This window comes from Prenolepis imparis, unplaced genomic scaffold (genome assembly GCF_030444845.1).
Source record: "Prenolepis imparis isolate NDT839.2.m4 unplaced genomic scaffold, iyPreImpa1.0 SCAF_8, whole genome shotgun sequence".
NCBI lineage: Eukaryota > Metazoa > Arthropoda > Insecta > Hymenoptera > Formicidae > Prenolepis > Prenolepis imparis.
Window position 1 is genome coordinate 7,503,242 of NW_028141166.1, and position 23,136 is coordinate 7,526,377.

General features: G+C 36.2%; 2 protein-coding genes across 4 annotated transcripts; one reads left to right on the forward strand and one right to left on the reverse strand.

Moving 5' to 3' along the window:
- The first annotated feature begins 77 nt into the window (after nucleotides 1-77).
- Nucleotides 78-23,065, forward strand: LOC145939233 (BBSome complex member BBS2). 3 transcript variants are annotated; one of them, XR_014425801.1, is made up of 12 exons: nucleotides 78-493; nucleotides 587-706; nucleotides 777-965; nucleotides 1,147-1,329; nucleotides 1,539-1,761; nucleotides 1,842-2,053; nucleotides 2,192-2,362; nucleotides 2,436-2,540; nucleotides 2,625-2,937; nucleotides 3,057-3,311; nucleotides 21,687-21,790; nucleotides 22,669-23,065. XR_014425801.1 is itself a non-coding variant. In XM_083043464.1 (11 exons), the coding sequence occupies exons 1-11, from the start codon at nucleotides 269-271 to the stop codon at nucleotides 21,701-21,703; spliced, it is 2,013 nt and encodes a 670-aa protein (XP_082899590.1). In that variant the 5' UTR covers nucleotides 78-268; the 3' UTR covers nucleotides 21,704-21,836. The 3 variants fall into 3 exon arrangements, 2 of the variants coding, with proteins under 2 accessions (XP_082899590.1, XP_082899589.1); XM_083043464.1 differs by lacking the exon at nucleotides 22,669-23,065 and having other exon boundaries at nucleotides 21,687-21,836; XM_083043463.1 differs by lacking the exons at nucleotides 21,687-21,790; nucleotides 22,669-23,065 and adding an exon at nucleotides 3,387-3,682.
- Nucleotides 3,888-8,380, reverse strand: LOC145939725 (ras-related and estrogen-regulated growth inhibitor). The gene is made up of 4 exons (XM_083044275.1): nucleotides 7,559-8,380; nucleotides 5,837-6,059; nucleotides 5,514-5,700; nucleotides 3,888-4,467 (listed from the first exon to the last, which is right to left on the reverse strand). The coding sequence occupies exons 1-4, from the start codon at nucleotides 7,686-7,688 to the stop codon at nucleotides 4,288-4,290; spliced, it is 720 nt and encodes a 239-aa protein (XP_082900401.1). The 5' UTR covers nucleotides 7,689-8,380; the 3' UTR covers nucleotides 3,888-4,287.
- Nucleotides 23,066-23,136: the final 71 nt, after the last annotated feature.

The following is a 23,136-nucleotide window of genomic DNA, read 5'->3' on the forward strand; positions in this document are numbered from 1 at the left end:
TATGTTATTGTATACTTATGTTATTATTATATGTTATTGCATGCTTATGTTATTATATGTGTTGCATACTTATGTTATTATGTTATTGCACGCGTATGTTATTATTCTACATATAACGAAATAATGTTCTAATGTAATGTATATTGCACAAGTTGTGACATATCCATAGATATGACTAATGTAGAAAATCAATATTTCATTACCATGCCAATGGCGAAGGCACAACATTCGTGGAGCACATTGTGATGATTTCACGTGTAGAAGAGATATGGCAGAGTTCTCTTTAAATATCCAGAAACATATTAAGGCAGGTCTTGTTGTGAGCGGAAAATTCGATGGATCGCACGCGTGTCTCGCAGCTGCTACACCTGGTGGAAACATTTTGGTGCACAGTCCTCACAGGCAACCGCAGGTCGATTACTCCGATCACAAGCAATCGAACAAAAGATTATCGTGGAGCGGGGAACTTGCGGAGCTTCAAATTGGTGCCGAGGTGCGAAACTATGTGTTTGATTTAAAATGTTATAAATTATTTTAAAAGAAAATTTTGTTTATATGTTTTATTAACAAAGATCCATATATTTAGGTGAAATCATTATGCACCGGTCGCCTCGGAGAGGACGAGAGGGATATTCTTTTGATCGGCACCGTCTCTCATGTGCTCGCTTATCACGTTGAAGATAATGCCGATGTCTTCTACAAAGAGGTATTGATTGTAATTTAAAGTTATAAATTGACAGAATTCATAATTTTTAATTATATTAATTTTTTTTTAGATGTCGGACGGCGCGAATTGTATAATTGTTGCGAAAGTTGGCTGGCTACCTAATCAAGTTGCAATAGTAGGTGGCAATTGTTCAGTCACAGTTTTAGATGCTCAGGGTGCGGAAATATTTTGGACCGTGATGGGAGGCGTCGTCACTTCGCTGACAGTGTTTGATTTCGATGGAGATGGCGAAAATGAGGTAGAGATTATCTATTATTAATTATGTATATATATTGCATATTTTTTTGCTTTGCCTTTTTAAAATTAATTTTATTTTTTAATTAATTTAAAATAAATTATTTATTTCAATTATATTTTATATTTTAATAAATTATTTCAATTAATTTATTTTTAAATTAATTTTTTGTGTTATTCTGCAGTTACTGATTGGTACAACGGACTTTGAAATTAGAGTGCAGAAGGAGGACACCATGCTTTGGGAAACTAAAGAAACAGCAATGATTGTTGCTCTCACTGATCTTTCAAACAGACAGTTCGCTTATGCCGTTGACAATGGAACAATCGGTGTCTATGAAGCGGGACAAAGACTGTGGCGAGTTAAGGTAAAAAGAAATTTATTTTATATCTAAAACTCACTTTAAACGATTTATAATTTGCATTAAAATTTGAGGGAAAATTTTATTTATAATTTTATCTATTATATGATGTAAAATTGTGAACAGATTTCTGTCGCAAATTATAAATTGTCTAAAGTGCCTTTTTTAATTGCATGTTAAAATAATATAATAAGATTTAGCAAATTTTATTTCAGTCAAAGCACAAAGTAGTATCTGTAGGCACTTTCGATATAAACGGCGACGGTGCACCAGAGCTAATTACTGGTTGGAGTAGCGGAAAAGTGGATGCAAGGACATACAATACTGGCGAAGTCATGTTTAAGATTCAGTTGCCATCCGGTGTAGCGGGTATAGTGGATGCTGATTATCGAAGAACGGGCAAGCCTGATTTAGTGGTCATTTCTACTAATGGCGAAAGTATGAAAATATTACAATTTATTATTTTTGTTTAATCAAACAATTATCATATTCTTATTTATGCTGTATATATTTTTTAGTACGTGGATATAGTGCTGGATCCGCGATACAAACTCCAGAACCTGGAGAGCTAATACGTGAGTTATTAGCTAAAAAGCAGGCGCTTCAAATGGAATTGCGACAAAGGGCTGCAACTGGTTCCAATATGTATTACGGATCAAGATTAGCCATCAGTCTGTTGACACAAAGAGGTGCAGCCCGCGTTGCGCTTGCTGCTGGACCTGGACTTTTGGTAATATGCATTTATATACATTGTTTATGTTTATTATTATATTATCTCTCCAATTTAGATCGATTTTTCGTTAACAAATCCTGTAGAAAATAGTTTTAAAAATCGCGAAATTTCGTAAATGTGTAAAATAATATTTAGGTACATTGCGCTATAGTCTTTGCCGAGGGTGTTTTCGAGGGTGAAACGCTGGTGACGCATCCCAATCGGCCACAAGGAGAATTAGAGATCACGCTTTATCCTGCCAAAAATGATCCCGTGGACATCCACGTTAAAGTGTACGTTGGACCTCCTGGTGCCGACTTATTGCAGGTATTTGATAATCACGCAATATATTTTACGAGAGTTAGATTTCTAATTCTAATTCTTTCCTAACATTCGACAGGTTTTCGAGATAACGCGGCAGTTGCCAAAATTCTGCATGTACGAGGTCATGCTGAAACCGCAACAGATCTCGGAAGAGTTATCGAGTAATGGCGTTGTAACAGATGTAAGTCACGTTTAAAATTTGGATAAAATAAATAATGTCCGAAAGTTGATATGATTTTTTAAAATAAACATGTGATTTATATAGGTCGCGGAAAGACCGCAGCGCATCGCCATTTGGTTGAACCAGAGTCTCATCCTGGGGGAAGAACTGGAGACCGCGGAAAGTGGCCCGAATGCCGGATGCATCGAGGTGTGGCTTCGCGGGATGCGGGACAACAAAATACACTGCTTCAAGTCGAACGCGAATGGGAAAGTGACGATCCAGACGGATGATTCGACATTCGCCGGCGATATCATTCAATCTCTCGCCATGTATTTAGGCGTCAGAGAACTGAACTCGGAAGCCACGTTTCCTGCGGAAGAGACCAGAATGCTGGACGCATTGGAACGTGTCAAAGGTATAAATTAATTTTTTTTATCAGTAAACTTCTCTTCTCGGGCCAGAGCAACTATAATGGCCATTTTTATAAACAAAAGTTATATCTAGTAAAAAATGTTTCGACGTTCCTGATTTTAGGTTTGAAGGAAGTTGAGGCGCGACTCCAGGCGGAAGCCGCGGGCGGCGCCAATCTTCTGAAGAGCATCGTGATTCGTTTAGAAGACGCTAGGATCCTCGAGAATATCGACGATATGCGAAAGAGACTGATGCAGTTGAAGAATATCAACGGCGACTTGATCCGGGAGCACGAGATTCGGCTGAACAGTCATCGAGAGCTCGCGGCTAGTCTGAAAGAATTGAATATCGGTGTGCAGCGTGCGGCAAGACTCAGAGGTAAGTTTTTTTTATTGCACAAGAGTGCATCCTTGTTATTCTGATCTCTTATCGTTATCATATTTAACGCTGCAGTCGGGAAAGCTGCCTCCAACGCGGTATCTCGTTGCAGAGCGGCGATACAAGACGAAAATCCGAAAGCTCTTGCGCTCGCAATAAAGCACGGGTAGCTAAATACATAGGATAGTCGTTATGCAATAAAATTTTTTATTTTCTAATTGCATAATGATTTTCCTTATTTTTTGCTGTTATCTAAATAAAATTATATAGATGATCATCTAGATGAAATTTTGGCGTTATCTTATCTTTATATAGATAATTAAAAAATGTATTATGTATATCTGCATCTTAGATAAAAAAAAGTGTTATCTTTACTAAATTATCTAAAATAATATTCAGATAATTTGGTTTAGAATTTCATAGCACATGAAAATATTTAAGTAATAGAACTTGAGCAGTAAACGATAAAAACTTATAAATAAAACTATAAATATATTTTTATATCTATAATTTTCATTTTTTTATTTTACATTACATTTTTATTTATTTACATTTTTTAACTGTTTACATAAGCGATTTTAAAAATAATATTATCTGGAAGTTATCTAGATGAATCGTCATATAATTTTATCTTTTATCTAGATATATAAAAAATAAAATCATCTTCATCTTATCTAAGATGAATTTACATATTTTTATCTCATCTTTAGCTAGCTAATTTTAAAATCATCTAAGCACAACACTGGTAATAAAATGATATACATATATATCAAAAATCGTGGCATTGTGGTGTATGTATCATTGAATCTGCATCATTGACGAAAAATTTTTGTCTTGCCACGTTATATGCAAAAAGTTTTCTTACAAATATATATTTATTAAAACAGTTAAAATACAATTTTTCGTAATATATAATGTCTTCTATATGTTTAATAAAAAAAATATTGAATTTTTTAAATATACACGTAACACGAGATTACAATAGATTTCCGCGAGCGGAAATGCTAAATCTTCTTCTCGGTGGAGGGGGTGACTCTTTCTCTCGACGGAGAGTGTTTATGGTCCCGTCTGTGGAAGCTCTCAGTCTGAATGTTGGCGGCTGCTGTCCTGGCAGTTCGGTCAGCAGTTTCAGTATATTCATAAATACGGCCGTGACCTGTCGAATGGAAATAATCGCGAATTGTCATATGACCGCGCCATTATATAAAGGCCCCGACATTATCTTAAATATTTGTTTTACAGTCGTTCACAGCGTGAGCATTATCATTCACGTCATATATCTCTGTGTTTTTTCTTTCTCTATCGCGATACGTGTAAAATCAATTGCTTTATATCTTCCATTTCGCGCGTATACGTCATTTAATTAAAATATTACTTTCATGTACCCCGGTAAAATCAAAGAGTACGTGTCTCCACCAAATTTGTCTTATATACGCATCACTTTGCATTCTTCTAACATCTTTTTATATATATATATATATATATTATTAATTGTATCTTAATTATGGCAACATCAAATTATTATTAAAGCGACATATATAAATTTATTATTAAAAATTACAAATTCTGAAACAATATTAGGATTTCTCTTACAAAAAATTAAAAGAGAATATTTTTAAATATTTAACAGTTTAATTTTTTCGTCACTGAATTTCTAATTAAAATTTTGAAAAACGAAATCTACTTGAAATGAATACCATAATATCTTTTTGTTAAAAATTCTTAAAAATTTAATTTGTTTTAATTTTACTTGTAATTTCGACTCTATGATTATTACCGAATGTTAAAATGCGTCGTTATTACAATGCGTATAGATAAACGCACGAAGATGCTGGTCGCTCGTATCGCATGCCTTGAAAAAGAGTGATATAGATTTTGTTTATGGCTCACGATCATGGCGTTTACGCGTGATCGTGCGAGATAAACATTCGTTTAGAATAATAACCTTCGCTGTGATTAACTGATAGGACTAACCACATTTATCAGATGTTCCGTTCATTTATAGCCTACCGATTTCCTCAAAGTAATAATTTTTAAAGATTATAGTACTATTTTTAAATAATTGAACCGATATGATACCATAATCAGAACCTGATAATTACTTCGACTAAATAGGGGCTTGTCTCTTTCTTTTTTTTCTCTTTCTTATTTTATTTTTTACTTTACGTCGTCGAATTGATCGAGGACATCGCGGATCATTACCTGATCAATTGATTCCCTTACGGAAATCTCGTGGAAAGCGTGAGCCTCGATTTCTTTTGCCCTTTTCTGGCCTTCCAGAGCAGATACCATGCGCTCACCCGGCGAGCAAGAGAGATCGGCCTTGTTTCCCACAAGCAGCACAACCGGTGGCACTTTTCTGCCTTTCCTCGCGTGCGATACCAAAAATCTGGAAGTACGCGACGTGTGTGTGCTTCAGAACAAATTTCGTAGTAAACTACGCGAAATTATTTCTTAATACGCGGTATTTATTTCTCTTCTGGTTCCATTTGCACCAATTATACATGCGTAAATAGATTGCATACCTTAGACGAGAAGTCTCGTCGAAGCTGACGCGATCTGTCACTGAATAAACGAGAACTATCGCGTCGGCCCATCGTAATTTCGGTTCAGGCGAGGTAGGCGGAGATCCCGGAGGATCTGCTATCTCCCACGAGGATCCCAGATGGTTGTCGACCCGATAGATCCTGTCCGTCGTGCAATCGTATTCGCCTATGAAACGTTTCGTGGCGAATCGCACAGCTAAAGCTGAACAAATAATTTATGAGATATCAAAAATATATGTCTACATATACATAGATTAGCATTACGTAATATGAATCATTTATTTTAAAAAACTAGAACAACACAAGAGCGCGCTACGCGTGCACCATTCCTCGCTATCTTATATAAAAAAGAATGATATTTTTCATATAAAGTTTGTTTAAACTTGATTAATATTTTTTGACAGAAATCAGCTGATACCTGTCAAAAATATTAATCGAGTTTAAGGAATTATAACATATTATTTAAAACATTATTATATTAATTTTTATAACATGTTCTTATTTTAAAAATCAATTAGTAAATTAACGCTTTAATCAGCTGATTTCTGTCAAAAATATTACTTAATAAAGCATTAATTTGCTAATTCAATTTTAAAATAATAATATGTTATAAAATGTAAAATAGTAATATGTTGTAAATAATATGTTATAATGCCATATTTGCGATTAATATTTTTTGACAGAAATCAGCTGATAACTGTCAAAAATATTAATCGAATTTAAAGAAGTATTATAAACATGTTATTTAAAACATATTATTATTTTAATTTTTATATCATATTTTTATTTTAAAATTTAATTAACAAATTGACACATTAATATTTTTTGACAGAAATCAACTGATTAAAGAGTTAATTTGCTAATTAATTTTCAAAATAATAATATGTTATTTAAATTAAAATTATAATATGTTTTAAATAATATGTCATAATTCTTTAAACTCGATTTATATTTTTGACAGTTATCAGCTGATTTCTGTCAAAACATATTATTCATGTTTAAAGTATTATAATATATTATTTACAACATTATTATTTTAATTTCTATAACATATTTTTATTTTAAAATTTAATTAGTAAATTAACGCTTTAATCAGCTGATTTCTGTGAAAAAATATTCGAGTTTAAATAAACTTTATATTATTTTTTTTAAATCATTCTTTTTAATATAGAACTGAAGAATGGCGTGCTTGGTGTTGTTCTAGTCTCTCTCTCTCTAAAAAGCATATTATTGATTCTGGAAAGTCTCGAAGTTCTCTTGAACATCTCGAAATGTATTGTTGCCTCTTTTCCGTGTTGACTGATTTGATTGATTCTGTCATTGCGCTTATTTCGTAAGCGGCTGTCATTGCACACAATGTATGCACTCGATGCACACAATTGTCAAAATATGCAGTGACAATCACTCACGAAATAAGCGCAACGACAGAACCAATTGTCAACGCGGAAAAGAAGCAACAATTTAATACATTTCGAGATTTTCGAGAGGACTTAGAAACTTTCGAAAATCAATAACGTGCTTTTTTCAGAAAGGGAAAAAAAACTACAATTATCTGCAATATAAATTTCACGAACTTTAATAAATAATTGTTGGCCTTATTATAGGTCTTCATTTAATTAATCGAAATTAAATTTAATGATTTTATCTAACGTATATTTGTCGGTTTATGTTTTATCAAAATAATTTTTATTGATCACTCACCCGATTTGCCGACTCCCGGTTGACCCAGTAAGATCACTTTAACTGTCTTATTGGCAAGGCCGAGGCCCCAGCTGATCGGAGGACTAATCCTCTTCTTAGTGGACGCTAACGGCGGACTATTACTATCCATGTCTTAATCGCCACTGCTTCCTTCGCAAGGTGTCTCGTCGATTATGAACCCTCTCGCGTGTTCGATGATATTTAATGGATGCATTATTCATAGCGATCTGTCGCGCGCTTCTCAAAGGGTGAGCACGTAATAAACAATGTGACGACGACGTCACTAACTGCGTCATTAACTATTATTAGAATAATATGTATCACGCGTATGATTTTATTACAAAAACTAGTATGACAGTGTAATACAGCGCTCACAGTGTTGTAATAAAATACGCTTTACTTTCAATTACTTTCAGAAACATTTGGATATCGCGCAGCTAATAAATTACAGATCAATTGTCGATGCATCGTATATATTTGCCGCGTGCCATCACGCGACGACGAGCGGTTATTATTAACTTTATGAGACTTCGACATTTCTTTTATCACTTTATTACGCGTCTCCGTGTTTCATGCCGCGTTTCTTCCGCAGATATATGGTGCGTCGCGGCTCGGTCGCTGACTCATCATCTCGTTGCAACGAGTTGCATCGCGGTTCGATGCACTTCTCACTCGGCTCGGCTTGGGTCTGCGAGTGTATCGCGAATAATTGCTCCGACTGTTTAGCACATGATGCATTAACAATACGCCTTGTCTCTTCGCTCCGTCCTCCTTCCAGAGGACGATCGGAGACACATTGGTGATGGTAAAACACTATCATGATCGGGTATCGCCGATGGTGCTGCATGTATACACTTATCTCGACGCGCTGGTCTTATCCAGGCTAGTGTACAGAACATGCGCGCCCTTTTTCTTTAGCCTTAAGTGAAAATGTGCTAAGAGAGCTTATATTTAGTTTGTGCACCTGGTTCATCGATGCCCCGTTAAAAAAACGAAAAAGAAAAATTGGCGGAAGAAAGAGAGAAAGAAAGGGAGAACTATAGATATTAAAGATTCTGATACATTATTTAGTTATTTAAATTATTGCTAATGATACTAAAAATTAAATTGCAATTATTCTAAGACATCCGGTAATTCAATAAAAATACATGGAATAAAAGACATAAATTTTCTACAGAAATCTCGTGTCAGATTATAATAAGCAATAATGTTTTTTTATTGAATTACAGAATGTTCTAAGATAATTGCAATTTGTTTTACTTTTCATTGCAATTTAATCTTTTAACTTTTTTATCTGTTTCTAATCGATTTTTTCATAGTCTCGATGCAGTACATGTTTTTCTTTAAGTTACTTGACCGGATGATAACGTTCTATAATTAATGGAATGTGCGCGTTATTTCTTTTAAAGGCGTTTTAACCCTTGTAATTTCAAGCCGCGTTAAGTTCCATCGATTATTTTATGTAGGTGAGAATAGGGTCAGAGGTTATATACTTTGAGAGCGTCGTGTAAAAGTCAATTTTTCACATTAACGTATATAATCTATTAATGTTTATAAATATGCTCACTCTCGTAATCTCTCTTTATTTTACAATGTAATGTGTGAACGAAAACATCTGCGTATATACTTAAAAAAGATTCGCGAATAGCGTCGATGAACTTTTCGAATTAGAAAATTCAGAATTTAATGAAGAATTTTTATTTCGCTAGAAATAAAAATAGGTCTCTCATATAGGTCCAATATACTATTTCCTCTGATATTAGATCACTGACAGCTCGTACGGAAATAAAACTGTAGTTGGTCGATAAATAAAGAATAAGATATTTATAAGGTACTGTGATAAAATTGAATCGGTTAACATTGACATATCCGGATGACGAAGAGGCTATTTTCTTCGTTCAAATTTTCTGAACACTTTCTTACATGTACCTTCTTCGGAGAATATAATTATAGTTCTTTATATTTTATAGTTCTTTTTATTAAAGGAGAACTGAGAGAATAATTAAGTAAATATATAGAAGAAATAAGATGTAAGAGAAATAACATCTTAAAATAACGTCTAGGACCGACATTTTTAGTTTTACATGATTATTTCAGGATTTTCTATAATAAGCTTACTTGCTTACCAACACTCGTAGGTGGATCGTTAAATTGTTATTTAATTTTTGTACTGATTTTTATTTTTATCCCGCAGATTTCCCTCGTAAAATTATTAAAGTCTCGCCGCTGAATTATTAAAATCTCTCGGTTTAATCTTGCGGCGGAGGAGCGCTCCGTCTGAAAAGTCTACGTTTTCTTGGAATTGTTTCGACGATTGTTGGTAATCTACACACGTTTCCTCGTATCTAGCTATTCGATTGATAATCTAAATATAGACAACTCGATCGCACGGACCGGCGACACTGCTATCGCGGATACGAGAAAAGCGTGCCGGCGCTCGTTGACCTCCTCTCCTGCGAGTTTCACGAGGTTATCAGCTAAGCACGAGTCTTCTCTCTCTCTCTCTTTATGAATTATCTATAAAAACAATCCTAAATCCACTCATCTAAAAAAGAAGCCCAATGGACGTGTCTCGTCACTCGTCCTAAAAAAATACAGAAAAATAGATAGATGTTCCAAAGGCGATCGTTTACGAGTTACGCATGGATAAGATAATGCTGGATCCATGTGCGAGAAAAAGAGAGAAAAAAAGAGATTTGGAAGGGTCATTAATTTTGTTTTCTCTTTTATGTTTTTTGTCTTATTTGCATCGGACATTTTTGGTAACGGATGTAGTTGCCATGCCCGATATCGGCAAATGACATCAGCCCTTGATAATCCGTGCGACACATTAGGAATATTTTGCTACGAGAAACCGTGTATTTAGTAAAAAGATTCGATCGTATCGCATCCTCGATGACGAAACCCAAATTGCAATTGCCAAGAGTTGCTCTTTCGGAAGTGACAGTTGGACAGAAAGGATGAAAAAGTATTTTACGGTTGGCTGGATAAGGGTGATTTTTGTCAAATTACTAATATAATTAATGTAATTACGAAGGGATCGAGTAGACTTCGCAGAAGATAAACGATAAAGAAGTTGATGACTGCTTACTAAATTTGACGAACAGTTGATATACAATGATTCATTGTTTGCAAGATAATAAAAGACAAAATACATATTTTATATTAATATTATAAAGTCTCAGCCTCTCAGGCAGATGGATTCGACAGTTTTTTAACTGCTGCATATGAAAGACGCGACAGGACATTTCGTCATGGGTAAGATGTTTGTTTCATAGGCCCCTTTGAAACATACCGTACGATCGATGTAAAATCAGTTTATAGCTCTGCGGGGTAATAACGTTGAGTCTCGACTTGGAGAACGCCATATTTCTTGATCATCACGGCGTGGCAGGTTATATTTCGGTTTTATTCCGGCTTGACGTCACCCTTTGCACGAATAAAGACTTAACTGCGCTTTACGTACAAAGAAAATACAAGAAAGGATCGAAAAAGAAGAACTTTATTGCAGTTTTAGTTCTTTGAAGTTATAACAATTTGACGTGTAATTAAATAAGCATGTAACTGCAATAATATCTAAATATAAATAGGATATCGATAATTTAATATTATTTAAGAATTCTCTTTGCAAGAGGGTTGATTGCATGCAAATACTATTGCATCATTAGAGTGTTGTAATTGATTATTAGAATTAATTAACAAGTTATTATAAATTAACTAATCTTGTGATAACCGGTTTTTATTTTCTTTATTTTTATCTGAATATTAGTTTCCTGTTATTGATTGCGATTGTGCTGAATGCTGCAATCTTTTCTAATCAGTATTTTTCTACTTTCTTCAAGTCTGCGTGACAAAATATCGGATTCAGTGCAAAGTTCATTGGTAAATTTCCCAATGTATGAACCGCTGACCGAGCCGCGAGTGTCTAAAAATCCGAAATACATTCTACACCATTTCCCGGAATATGTTCGTTTCTGACCTGACACGATTTTTGCCGTTATAAAAAGATTATTGGCAGCTACATTATGAGCAAATCTACGCGAGTGCGGACAGGCCTCGGTCTCTATTAATAAACACGCGACCTGGGGCTTGCAAGAAAAAGAAGCCCCTAACATTCTACCAAGAATGTAAACACAGCAATAACGATTGTGATCCCAATTATAATCGCATAAGCATTAAAATGTCGTTAACTTCTTTTTACTTCTTTTCTCTTCCCGGCCTTTAATTCCGGAACCGAATGTTAATGCGCGAGGTGAAGTTACTGTGAGTAAAGTTATCTTCATGCTGCTGTACTATGCACCTTGCATTGCACAACAAGGTATATACACAAGAAAATGAGATAACATCCGTATCGCAAAGGACAAGATATTTAATTGTGGCTTTAAAAGTTATGTAATTTATATCAGGTTTTTTTTGCATTACACATTAGGCGTCTAATTAATTTCTGCTGGTGGCTAGACGTGTGTTTTCAATAATTTTTAAATTATAGCGTTTTCACGTATCTTTCATTTATTTATTGTCGTATTTCGCAACAACGGTCCCGCCTATGTCGACAAGCACACTTGAGCTATTACTGGCACTGGCGATAAGAAAAAAGAGTAAAGAAAAAATTCTGTTTTTTCTCGATTACATGAGACAGCCAGGTCGAGTGAAGGTTGAATTTGGACCCTACGACGTGGACGAAACAACATTCTATTCCCATACATCAGACGGCGCCATTCTTAATTAATCAATAACAGAAAGGAATTTTCCGAGAACATGTTATCACTTGTCCTACAGAATTTCCGTTCGACAAGAAAAATTTGGTGCGCGTGTACCAAGCTCGTGTAACTAAAATAAATAATGTATACATGTTTGCCAGATGGTAAATGTTAACACTTTGCTGAGAAAACTGGATAATTTTACAAAGTTTCATGATTCCTCGTCAAAGGGACTAAAATCTTCAGCTAAATAAATTAATAATATATTATTCCGTCACCCACTAGAAGAGAATCAGGATTATATTATAAGAACACACTACTATTATGTCGAGTAAAATTTCTTTAAACTGATTTCTCTTAATTATTTCTCTTTATTATGTTTGCGTTGTCTTCTTTTGGGCAGAACTATCTGAATAATCTTGACGTAAAGATTATCAGAAAGAGAGAGAGAGAGAGCTGTATCTCTTCCAAAACATCTTTACTATTAATTTTATAAAACGTAGTATCGGTTATCATATGCTACTCGTGTAGCGTATATACGTATTGACAAGGAATTATGTCACTTGGTACGATGCTCTCAGTTTACGTAACACGCCTCTGCAGCATCACAACACGCGAAAATGACGACGTGAAATCAGCGTGAGAACTTGTGTGACTCTTGTCCCGGCAATTTGTCGGACGGTACCGAGAATCACATCTAAGCGAACAGTATTAATGATCGTTACAACGATAAATGGACTCTCGGTTTGTTTCGCACGCGCGAAACTTGGTGATTAAAAGATTGCCAGACTTTTTCTTTATTAACCCTTAACCCGAGTGTGCTAAAAGTCGCGTTATCTCTCCGGTTGAGCTTAGAAACAACTATCTTGTGAGAAATATATTGATTCTGGAGCTAGATATTCTCCTTGTTCTGACAACGATTGTGAGTTAAAAATTCAATAAAATAATTAATATTAATATAATTCTTTGAAAAATAATAATATTAAAATTTTCATATGTTGTTAGGGAGATTGATATATCAGATATGCTTTGCGTTAGAAAATATTTCTGTCAAATATACGACGAAATTGTTTGAAGACAATTTGTTTTGCAATCTAGAACTTGTGGAATCTTTTCTTTCGGAATGTATTGCTTTCGCAGATAGATAATAATTTATTTATCAATTTTAAAACGGAAAACAGAGAGGCGCGATTTGTATTTTAATTCCGTATCGATCAAGTTGGCGGAAGAAGATGCTCTCTGTCCTCATAGATAAAGATCAGCAGTGTAGCGAGTAATTGGAAGATAGACGTAACCGATTGAATCATCTGTACGATAAGTGTCATTGCATCAAATATAACCGCTCGTTTCTTACCGTTCGTTGATTCACTCGTTGTAGCAGCATCTCGACTGCATCTTCAATATAGTACGTTGGCTTTGCTGATCTAATCGGTCAACTATTTTATGTATCTCTATACAAATCGAAATGTTGTTTCGCAACATAATTCGTAAGAAGAGAAATAGGAAAGTAATATTTTCTCCTTAGTATCTCTCTAAATAATTAAAATTAGTTATAAAAATTAATTCTTTTTATTCACAGTTTTTAGTTCACGTCAAGTTTTCTTCTTACAAAAATACTTCAATCTAGCAAACTTATCTGAAGTAGAACCAAGTAAAAGAAGAAAAAAAAAAGAAAAAAAGAAAACGCGACAGCTCTTTGGCGTCAGACTAATAAGTTTGCTATTCTACTAGACATTTGCCCTCTAGCGATAGAGGAATACTCTTTTGTTGCTTTTATCACGATAACGCGATACGCTCCCCTGCGAACGGATCGTTGAGCAGAGAGTCTATGTCAAAGTGCAGTCAACATTCGTACACGTGATAGCCGCGTAAATCGAATCTAGATTCGGTACAGCTGCACGACCGAGTTTCGCGCGGGAAAAATTGACAGGAAAACAGCTGATAGACGGTATAGATGATCGACGTTACGGGCTGATGCCAACCATGCGCGTTCGAACTTAACCCCGTTTATTATAGCTTATATCTCCTTACACAAGCTAGAGATAGACTAACACATATCGGCATCAAGTCTAAGATTTTTCGCCGACGTCGCCAATCTCGGAGATCCTTGCGCTCTCCTCCCTCGCGCGTATCTGTCTGTCACTTTTCCTGTCGCCTTCGGCTCCGACAGAACGGTTCACCGTTAAATCGCGGCGTCTTTACGCATCTAGACGCCTTTATGCGTGTCCGTCTTTTGATCCACAATTAGCTACAGAAGTAACGCGCGACGGAGCATTACGACGGTAGAACGGTTTAGTGTTGCTGTTCAACAGCTTCTACTTTCATGCGCGCACAAAAAAAAAAAAAAAAAAGAAAGAAAAGAGAAGAAAAAAAAGAACTTGACTTTTCCGGACGGGAATCCTGTTCAAGGAAACACGACCGCGCATCATCAGTTAGACGAAAACTGATTCTTTCCAGATGGTTGCTCTCATTTTTAAGCGGTCGGTGACTTTTAAGAATCTCTCTCACTTGAGGGAACGCGATGTCGAAAGTTAGGTACAAATACGTCAATTTATAATTAATTTTCTACCCTCTTTATATATTTCTTTTTATAGCTGCGAATATTTAGTATCGTTATAAAGTTCTCAGATTTGAGAATAGAGAGATTGAGAGAGAATATAAAAAGATTTTGCCACACGATGCGCCGCTTATCGCGCATGTTTTTTTCGTTCACGCAGAAAACATCATCGGGATTAATGAGATGCCACATTGTGTCCGATAAAGAGAAGCTAACGAGAAGCTTGGGTTCTACATACATAAATTGTTGCTGTATTATTGTTCTTCTCGTATATAGCACGTATATCGATAGCTTGTTATTAATAATAGACTAAAAACGACCAATACCCGTTCCATAACATGCTTATTTTCCATTGCGATTACTTATCGAATTGTTGCTCTTTCGACGCCGGTCGGGTGACTCGGAATGAATTCATCCCTCGACATAATAATAATCGCCGCGAGACGCGTCAATTAGCGTTTAAAATTGCGTGCAGTTTCCCTGCAATTAATTAGTATCTTGCTTTTAATCTCTCCTAATTGATTGTTATTGACGCTTACGTGTCTGAATACATATATATGTATATTTGTCTTCTAGAGTCGTAAATATTTCCGCATATTTTTGCAATCGCAGCATCAACTGTGATTTATATTATGAATTATTACAAACACGAATAATGTGCTAAACCACCTGTTGAAGGAATCGATCAAATATATAAATGCAGATATACTATACTTATTTAATTTCCTATATAACATTTGTAGCTTATAATTTAAAATAAAATATAGAAACTTACATCAAATCATTAGTAAAGAAATATAGTATTTGACAAAAGCATGTTATAGAAACTTTATTATCGGCTCACATAGATAAAACAATTGTTTTCTTCGCTAGTTATCTCATCGTTACCCCCTTCTGATTTCTGTATCTAAATTCTGTTTATCCTTCATATGATTCATACTCACAATAATTCTAAAAATAAATTACACGTTTCTATAAAATATTATACCTATGTTATATATACTTGTATACACATTACGAATGTGAAATGTGATTCGGTCTCGATCATGCGGTCACTGCCGTGGGGCGATTTAAAATACAAGGAGAAAAATTGCCGCAATCGGCGTGATAGATATCTATTCTTGCGCAATTAGCTGATATAACAGCTATAATAAACACATAACACATTTCGATTTGATTAATCTTTTCAAGGAGGTGTCGGTGCAGCAAATGTTATGTTTTTTCGGACACGCGGTAGAGAACGATCACGAATTTTACGAGTGACGTGATAAATTAACGTTGTAAGATTTCTGTAATTACTACATTTCAGTTTATATTTGGATCATCTTATTGTTTGGGTTATAAATGAGAGAACCACGTGGTTATAAATATTACTTCACGTGAAGTTTGTCTGCTTATCGCGTTTTATTGCTTGTTTTTAACAGCATTCTTGTCAAATGTACGATTGTTTGCGAAAACGGAAAATAATATTTTATATATATATTATATATGTCTCTGAATCATAAATTGAATCTTTGGAATCGTAGAGATAGAATCATAAAATATTTTCAACAAATGTAAACCTTTGAAGATGCGTGCTATTATAATTAATTTATTGCAGCTATCTATTAGCTACCAAATAGCACCATGTCTAAAATCGGCGCATAAAACATCTTTAAGATATTTTTAAGATGTCTTTTGGATATCATAGCATAAGACTTCTTAAAGATGTCTTAAAGATTTCTTAAAGATGTCTTATGCTCCAATTTTGGACAGTGTTGGTGCTGTCTGGGTATACAGCATTTGCTGTGGCTTAAAATTCTTATATTGGAGAAATTAATCCTCCATTAAGAATATAATTTTCCGAGAAAAAAATTTTTCAATTTACGTGACGTGTAAAATTAATAATCCTCATTGCTAAATATATTTCTAGAAACAATTCCTTTTTCGAGTCATCTCGTCCGCGAATTCGTTCGCGAAACTCGCGCCTGCCTGCGCGTGGCCGGGATAGTCTGACAGCTAACGATCCACGTGTGCGACCACTTGAGCCTAGTTTTCCACAAGTTTTCTAAAGTGGACGCACCTCCTCTCCTTTGCACAGGCGGTTCACTTAGGCTCAATAGGCCGGTAAGTGGCCGCTATTACAACACCGGCGCGCACTTAGGAATCACACGTGTGTGTACTCGCACGAGTGCATCGCCACGTAGTTGCAGCAGCACGTGGCGCGCGTGTGTCCTTGGCGGACCCGCTTGATCACATCCTTCGCTGTCACGCGAAGAACGTGCGATCCGGAAAGAAATTCGAGCCGCGAGATTGCGACTTGTCAGCGACTATCGGCACCTTGCGTGCAATGCAAAAAGCCGAGGGGAAGAGAGAGATTGTTGTTTTATAAATACGTGACACAAACGTAAAACGATCTCTCCAGTTCTTGAGGTTCCACAGACGGGTAGACACTTGCACAATTATGTCTATGAATAGACCGAACAGACCACCTTCTTCGTCACCTAGAAGTCGTTCCAACGATAATGACGACGAATTCCATCATTTAAGTACCTAAGCGCGGTTGACTCCTTGTCAAAGTTAATCCATCAAAGTCTTACCGATGCTGTCGTTTTAGTCGTTGGTGTGTGTCCCCTTGACATTTATGTCGAGAAAAAAAATTCATGTCGCATCGTTTCAAGAATTTGTAGGTAAAAGATGCGACATCCTGTACAACATGTATGTAAATACCATTTTCTTCCCTTATGTTATATTACATCTAGCAAATTGACACATACGTATTTTTATAATATAATTATATAGATAATATATAATTTTTATATATTATATATATATTATGTTTTATATATAATACACTACATAAATTTTATTATAAATTTAATTATATAATATATATATATGTATGTGTGTGTAGCTGATATTCTTACTCTTACGCAGAATTCCGCGAAAATAGCGAAATAAAATCCGTGGCAGTTGAATCTATAAATAAAAGAAAGATATCGGGCGGGAGATATTCATATTTTCTCTGGTCGAAAGATATCAAAATTGCTAAGATCGGTGGAAAGAAACGAGGGTAGGAGGTCGCTTCTCGCGACCTCCCTATCTGTAGAAAAATGCGACCGATATATCGAACTGAGACAAAACAGACGAGCGGCGATCAATTAAAACCGCCGATGATGGACCACACTTACTTAGTCTTCGCCGATCGGAACCAGAGATCACTTGACATGATCCTTCCGTGTTTTTGAATCGATACCGGTCCGATCATCCGGTGGGCTCCCCCGTCGATCTTCGATAAGTCATTCAGAGATAATGTAACATTTGTTTTTTTTAAATATACTGATATTGAACAATAATAACAACTATTCCACTTTCCTTTAAAACGACTTGTGTCGCACACGTGATCGATAGCAGTTAAACAATACTGGATAACAATACAGAGTTCTTCCGATTGTTCGTGAAACGCGATCTTTATTTTCATTCATATATGCATTCAAGCGCGATTTGATGCATATCTTTTTTTTCAGCGAGAAACAAATACTATTGATTAAGGTCAATTTTATAAGAGAAAAACATTTTTTATTTTATTATTTTATTATATTTATATTACATATTTTATCAATTTTGACGTTACACAATTACTATATATATATATAATTTATTTTCATTAAATATAATTATATACTATATAAAAGAAGCTATGAGTATATTTTAATGGATGAAAATAATTCGTAATGTAATATGCAATTGTTTAAATTCAAGTTTCTTCGAAATTTACTGCTACATCAGACATGATACTATAGAGGATTAACGAGATACAATAGCATAATATTGCGGTATAATGTAACTGTCTGGCGCTCGATTTTGAGAGACGATGAGATCAAGACTTCACGGAGGGTGTCCGACGAGACAGTATTTAACATCCTTAATAAAAAAAAAAGGATCGCTCTTTGTTCACCCCTCGTCGGGATACGAAAAGACGACGGATGAAGTACGGTATGAGTGACAAATGAATATATATATATATATATATATATATATATATATATATTGCAGAAATGGAGAACAGGTCTTGTTTCTCCTCGCGAGCCAGACAGTTGGACCCGCCGCGCACCGGCACAAAAGAATATATTATACCTTCGGGGAATCCTTGAAGGGGGTCGCGCGACTGCTCCAAGTACGCGGCGATATTATTCCCAAAAATGAGAGAGCGAATCTCTCCCGCCGTCGCGTCTTTCACATCGCCGTCTGTCCACTATCCCGGCATCCCATTTCTTTCGGCGAGGGATGTGGGTTTCCCCCCGTAGTAGGCATGAAAAAGCGAATTGGTGCTATCGGACGCGCGCGTCTGGACCACGCTAACGACCCTCCGTTCCCTCCTTCTCCTGTGTCGCTGGCCCCCATGACCGGTAAGAATCTGTCTACCACCGAGCAGTCTATTCCTCCACCTCCTTCTCCTCCCCCTCTTTCATCTCCTACCTCTTCCACTACTTCTCCCTCCTTATCGTACCTCTCTCCCTCTGGTCCCTGAAATCTGGAACAAGAACCGCGTGGCGAGGCAGCCCGGTACCAGTGGCACCGACGAACTCGGTATCAACGGAAGTCTCTTCAGGACTTCGGGGTCTCGCAGCATCGTCCACGCCACTAGATCTCCCGCCAGTGCGAGGGTCGCAGAGAAACGCAGAAAAACGCAGAAAAAAGGCAGAAAAACGAGAGAGAATCGTACAACGAAAGAAGTCGTTTCTTCTTCAAGAAGAGCGAACTCGGAGCAAAGACTTCCAAACACGTTAGACTGCACATTGAGACTGAAGGCAAGCTCGAGAAGAGGCTTTCCGGTCCGTCCACGCGACTGGATAGAATTAATAAATAATAAACTTAGACACGATCCGAATTGGCGAATGTGCCTGCGATCTTCAAGTATCAGGACTCCTGGAGCTTTTAGAGAAACTTCTACGTTATACGTTTTTTTTTCCTTTTTTTTACAACCTCGATCGTGATTCTCCGAAGTCAAGGGAAACGTTAAGATGACAGGCGGCGATCATGCGATGACATGCAAAACGAGATCGGTGCTCTTATTCGCGTTGGTTCTCCTGAGCGTCCTGAGCGTCGCCAACAGCCAAGTCACCTTGAGAAAGTCGCATATTCGGATGCAGAAACTGTGCTCCCGAAGTCTGAGCGATGCTCTGTACCTGGTGTGTCGGGAACGCGGTTACAATGAACCGTTTTCGTACAGCGGCGAGGACGAGCCGAAAGGCGATTCTGGTCCAGGTCTCGTCGAGGAGTGCTGCTACCATTCGTGCAGCTACGAGCAGCTCGAGCGATACTGCAAACCCCTACCCGAGGAGAAGCGGGTCGACTCGAGACACGACGTTATGTGAGTGGATGTTAGTGTGTTTTTTTTATGTTCTTTTCTCCTTTTTTTCCCTCTAATTTTTCATTAAATTAATTCTATTTATATGACTTAAAAATCACACTTTTCACACACGTTTCTTCTTCGTTAATTGTACAAATTTTTATCTCTGTCTTTTTTTTTTGTTACGCTTGATTATTAAAGATATTCTATTTTTAATTTTCTTCTCTGCATTCTACATATTTTAACTTATAATTAATTTTTTCTTACATTTATTTTTTTCTTTTATTTTCCTAATTATAAGTCAAGATTTTTGTAAGGAGATCTGATCCGCGAGCGCGCGTTTTACATAGCTTTGATATTTTGTTTAATGTTTATCATTTATTTTCATATCCATATATTAATAAATCAAGAAGAGAATTTTATTATATATACATACATATACCTTGCTTTGTGAATACACATTTCTAAAAAGACATTTAAATATCTCAAACGCGCGAAAAGAAATTAATATTGATAGCTGATGTTTCGGTAATGAATATTCGATAAATTCTGTTACTCGTCGATTAATTCTTTGCGCATAATCGCAAAATACATATTGTTTATACTACACATTTTGTCGTAGTAAATTTCGATAAATATATTTCAAATGGAGAGAGAGGACTGTAAATACGCACAATCACATATAAGCAGCTGATTATACATAACGAGCTTATGTAATTATTTATATCGATGCTGAATCATTTGTCTGGCGCGTTGTCAGCTAACTAATAGGTGATCTGCATCTGAGTCTGTCAGTTCTTAGAACGATGGATGAGAGATCGCTTGTACTCTCTTAGAAAGAACAAGTTACCAATATCGAGGACTGAGAAAAGGAGATAGAGCGAATCCGCGTGTTATCATCGTCTCGGTGATAATCTCTGCTCCTCTTAAAGTTCACGGTTCTGTACAAACTGCCTTTTCAGATGGAAAGTCCGAAGTACTAGGGCAACTCGCACATATCATGCGTATATAATATTTTCTTCTTCTCTCTCATCAGCTCTCCTCTCTGTTTCTCTGTCTCTTTTTTCGTTGCTTTGTGGTAATGCTCCCAGTTTTTATCGAATTATTCGACTTGTTTTTCTCCAAAAATCTTAACCAAGTCTCCTTACACAAATTGTTTACAAATTTTTTGCCCGCATCGTACGAATTGCGCTCTCGTATCAAGTGACATGTTTATTGCCATATTTTTAACGCTGACATGTTTATCGTGGTTTGTTCATTAAACTCGATTTTAGGGTCGACGATCTAAAATTGATTTCGAAGATCGGGGGATGGTAATCCGCCAAAAATTTAACAAATATCGATCGATGGGGCTTGAGATAGTTGAGTGAATAGTAGGGGGTTGAATAGGAAGTTGGATCTCTTCATGAAATAATATTATGCTAAATTTTGAAAGATATATTTTTAGAAGAAAACCTAAAAGATAGAAGATTTTGCTAATTCTACATAAAAAGTTATTTATTTATTTACTTACGTTTCTCCCCCTAATTTTCTTTCCAGGGAAGAGTCATACGTAGTGAATCTACCTTATTCCACGATGAGAGAGCTATCGTCGGAACAGAGTCCGCAATCGGAGATGGAATTCGTCAGCGGTACGATAAAACGTAAGGTCGATGATTTGAAAAAGGGACGGCACAGGGGGAAAGGTGATCGCAATTTTGATGGTGAATGCAAGGGGAACCCTGATGCGAAAAAGCGACACCGCGGCAGGCACTGCAGATGCCGTCGTCGGCGTCTGGAGTGTCGCCGAGCTGCCAAGGTGCTTTCACAAAACGTCACGGTGTCAATGCTTGTCTAACATTTTCGCTTACTAATGTTTCTGTTTCACGCATTGCACACATATAATCCGATTTGGGACTAACTGCATTTTTATTATAACTCTGCATTTCGCGAATCTGCACCACCCGAAATGCATGCGCCATGAAATATTAACGCAAAATAATCCATCTAGCACGCATCTGCTAACAAATTTGGGAAGCTAAAATTTTTTGAAAGGTTTTTATGTAACAGTTGATGATTTTTTTTATTATGACGTTGTATTTTTTTTTAAATTTTTAATAAAGAAGAAGCTGATTTTTCGCTTCAGATCGAATTATCTTTATCTATACTCTAAATTGTTATTTATGCAAATATCTGAAGCGCAGTCTCAAAGGTTGTAAACACACTTGATACGACGTGTCCTTGTTTACGGCATCGTGCATTGCTGTCTCTTCTCCTCTTTGTATTCCATTTCAATCAAAAAAATAACTTACGCTTTGCATCTAAAAATAATTATATAGATAGATGATATCGTGCGTATTTATTTTTTTTTCTTAACGTTGCATGATGTCTGGTATTTGTCATCATCGACGCTAAGATTGCAGCGCAGCTTCATAGCTATAGTGATCTCCTTTGCATGCGCTGTCTCTTGTATCGATTAAATTAATTCTTGATATTAACGTAAGGAACGGATCATAACGTGTGTGCGTTTCTGTCGTTGCAGGTTTCGCGCGGCGACGCTAAACCTCTAGATAATAAATTCGTGACATCGTCGCCGACAGAGAAGCCTACGTTATTTCCCTCTATATCGTAACGTTGCAGTGCTAAAAAACAATACCGGTCGTTCACACACATAGTCTTACACATACATACACACACGAGGAATTCTAGGAGATGCGATTTCTATAAGAAGCCGGTACTCTTAGAGCGAACTCACTTTTTTCTTCAATGCCATTCTTCGACCTGTATTCGTCGCACATCGCTGGAACGATCAACCAAGTTTTCACACGAATGATCCCTCGTCGAGAAAAAAAAAACTAAAAATTCAGGACAGCTGTTTCGCCAATCGCGATCTTGGGACATGCAGAAATTCGCGATGGAGGAAAGGGGATCAATATTTTGAGGGGAAATGATGTGGCTTCTCCAATGACGCTTTCTTTTAATGTCAGAAACAATGCATTAAAGAAATAGT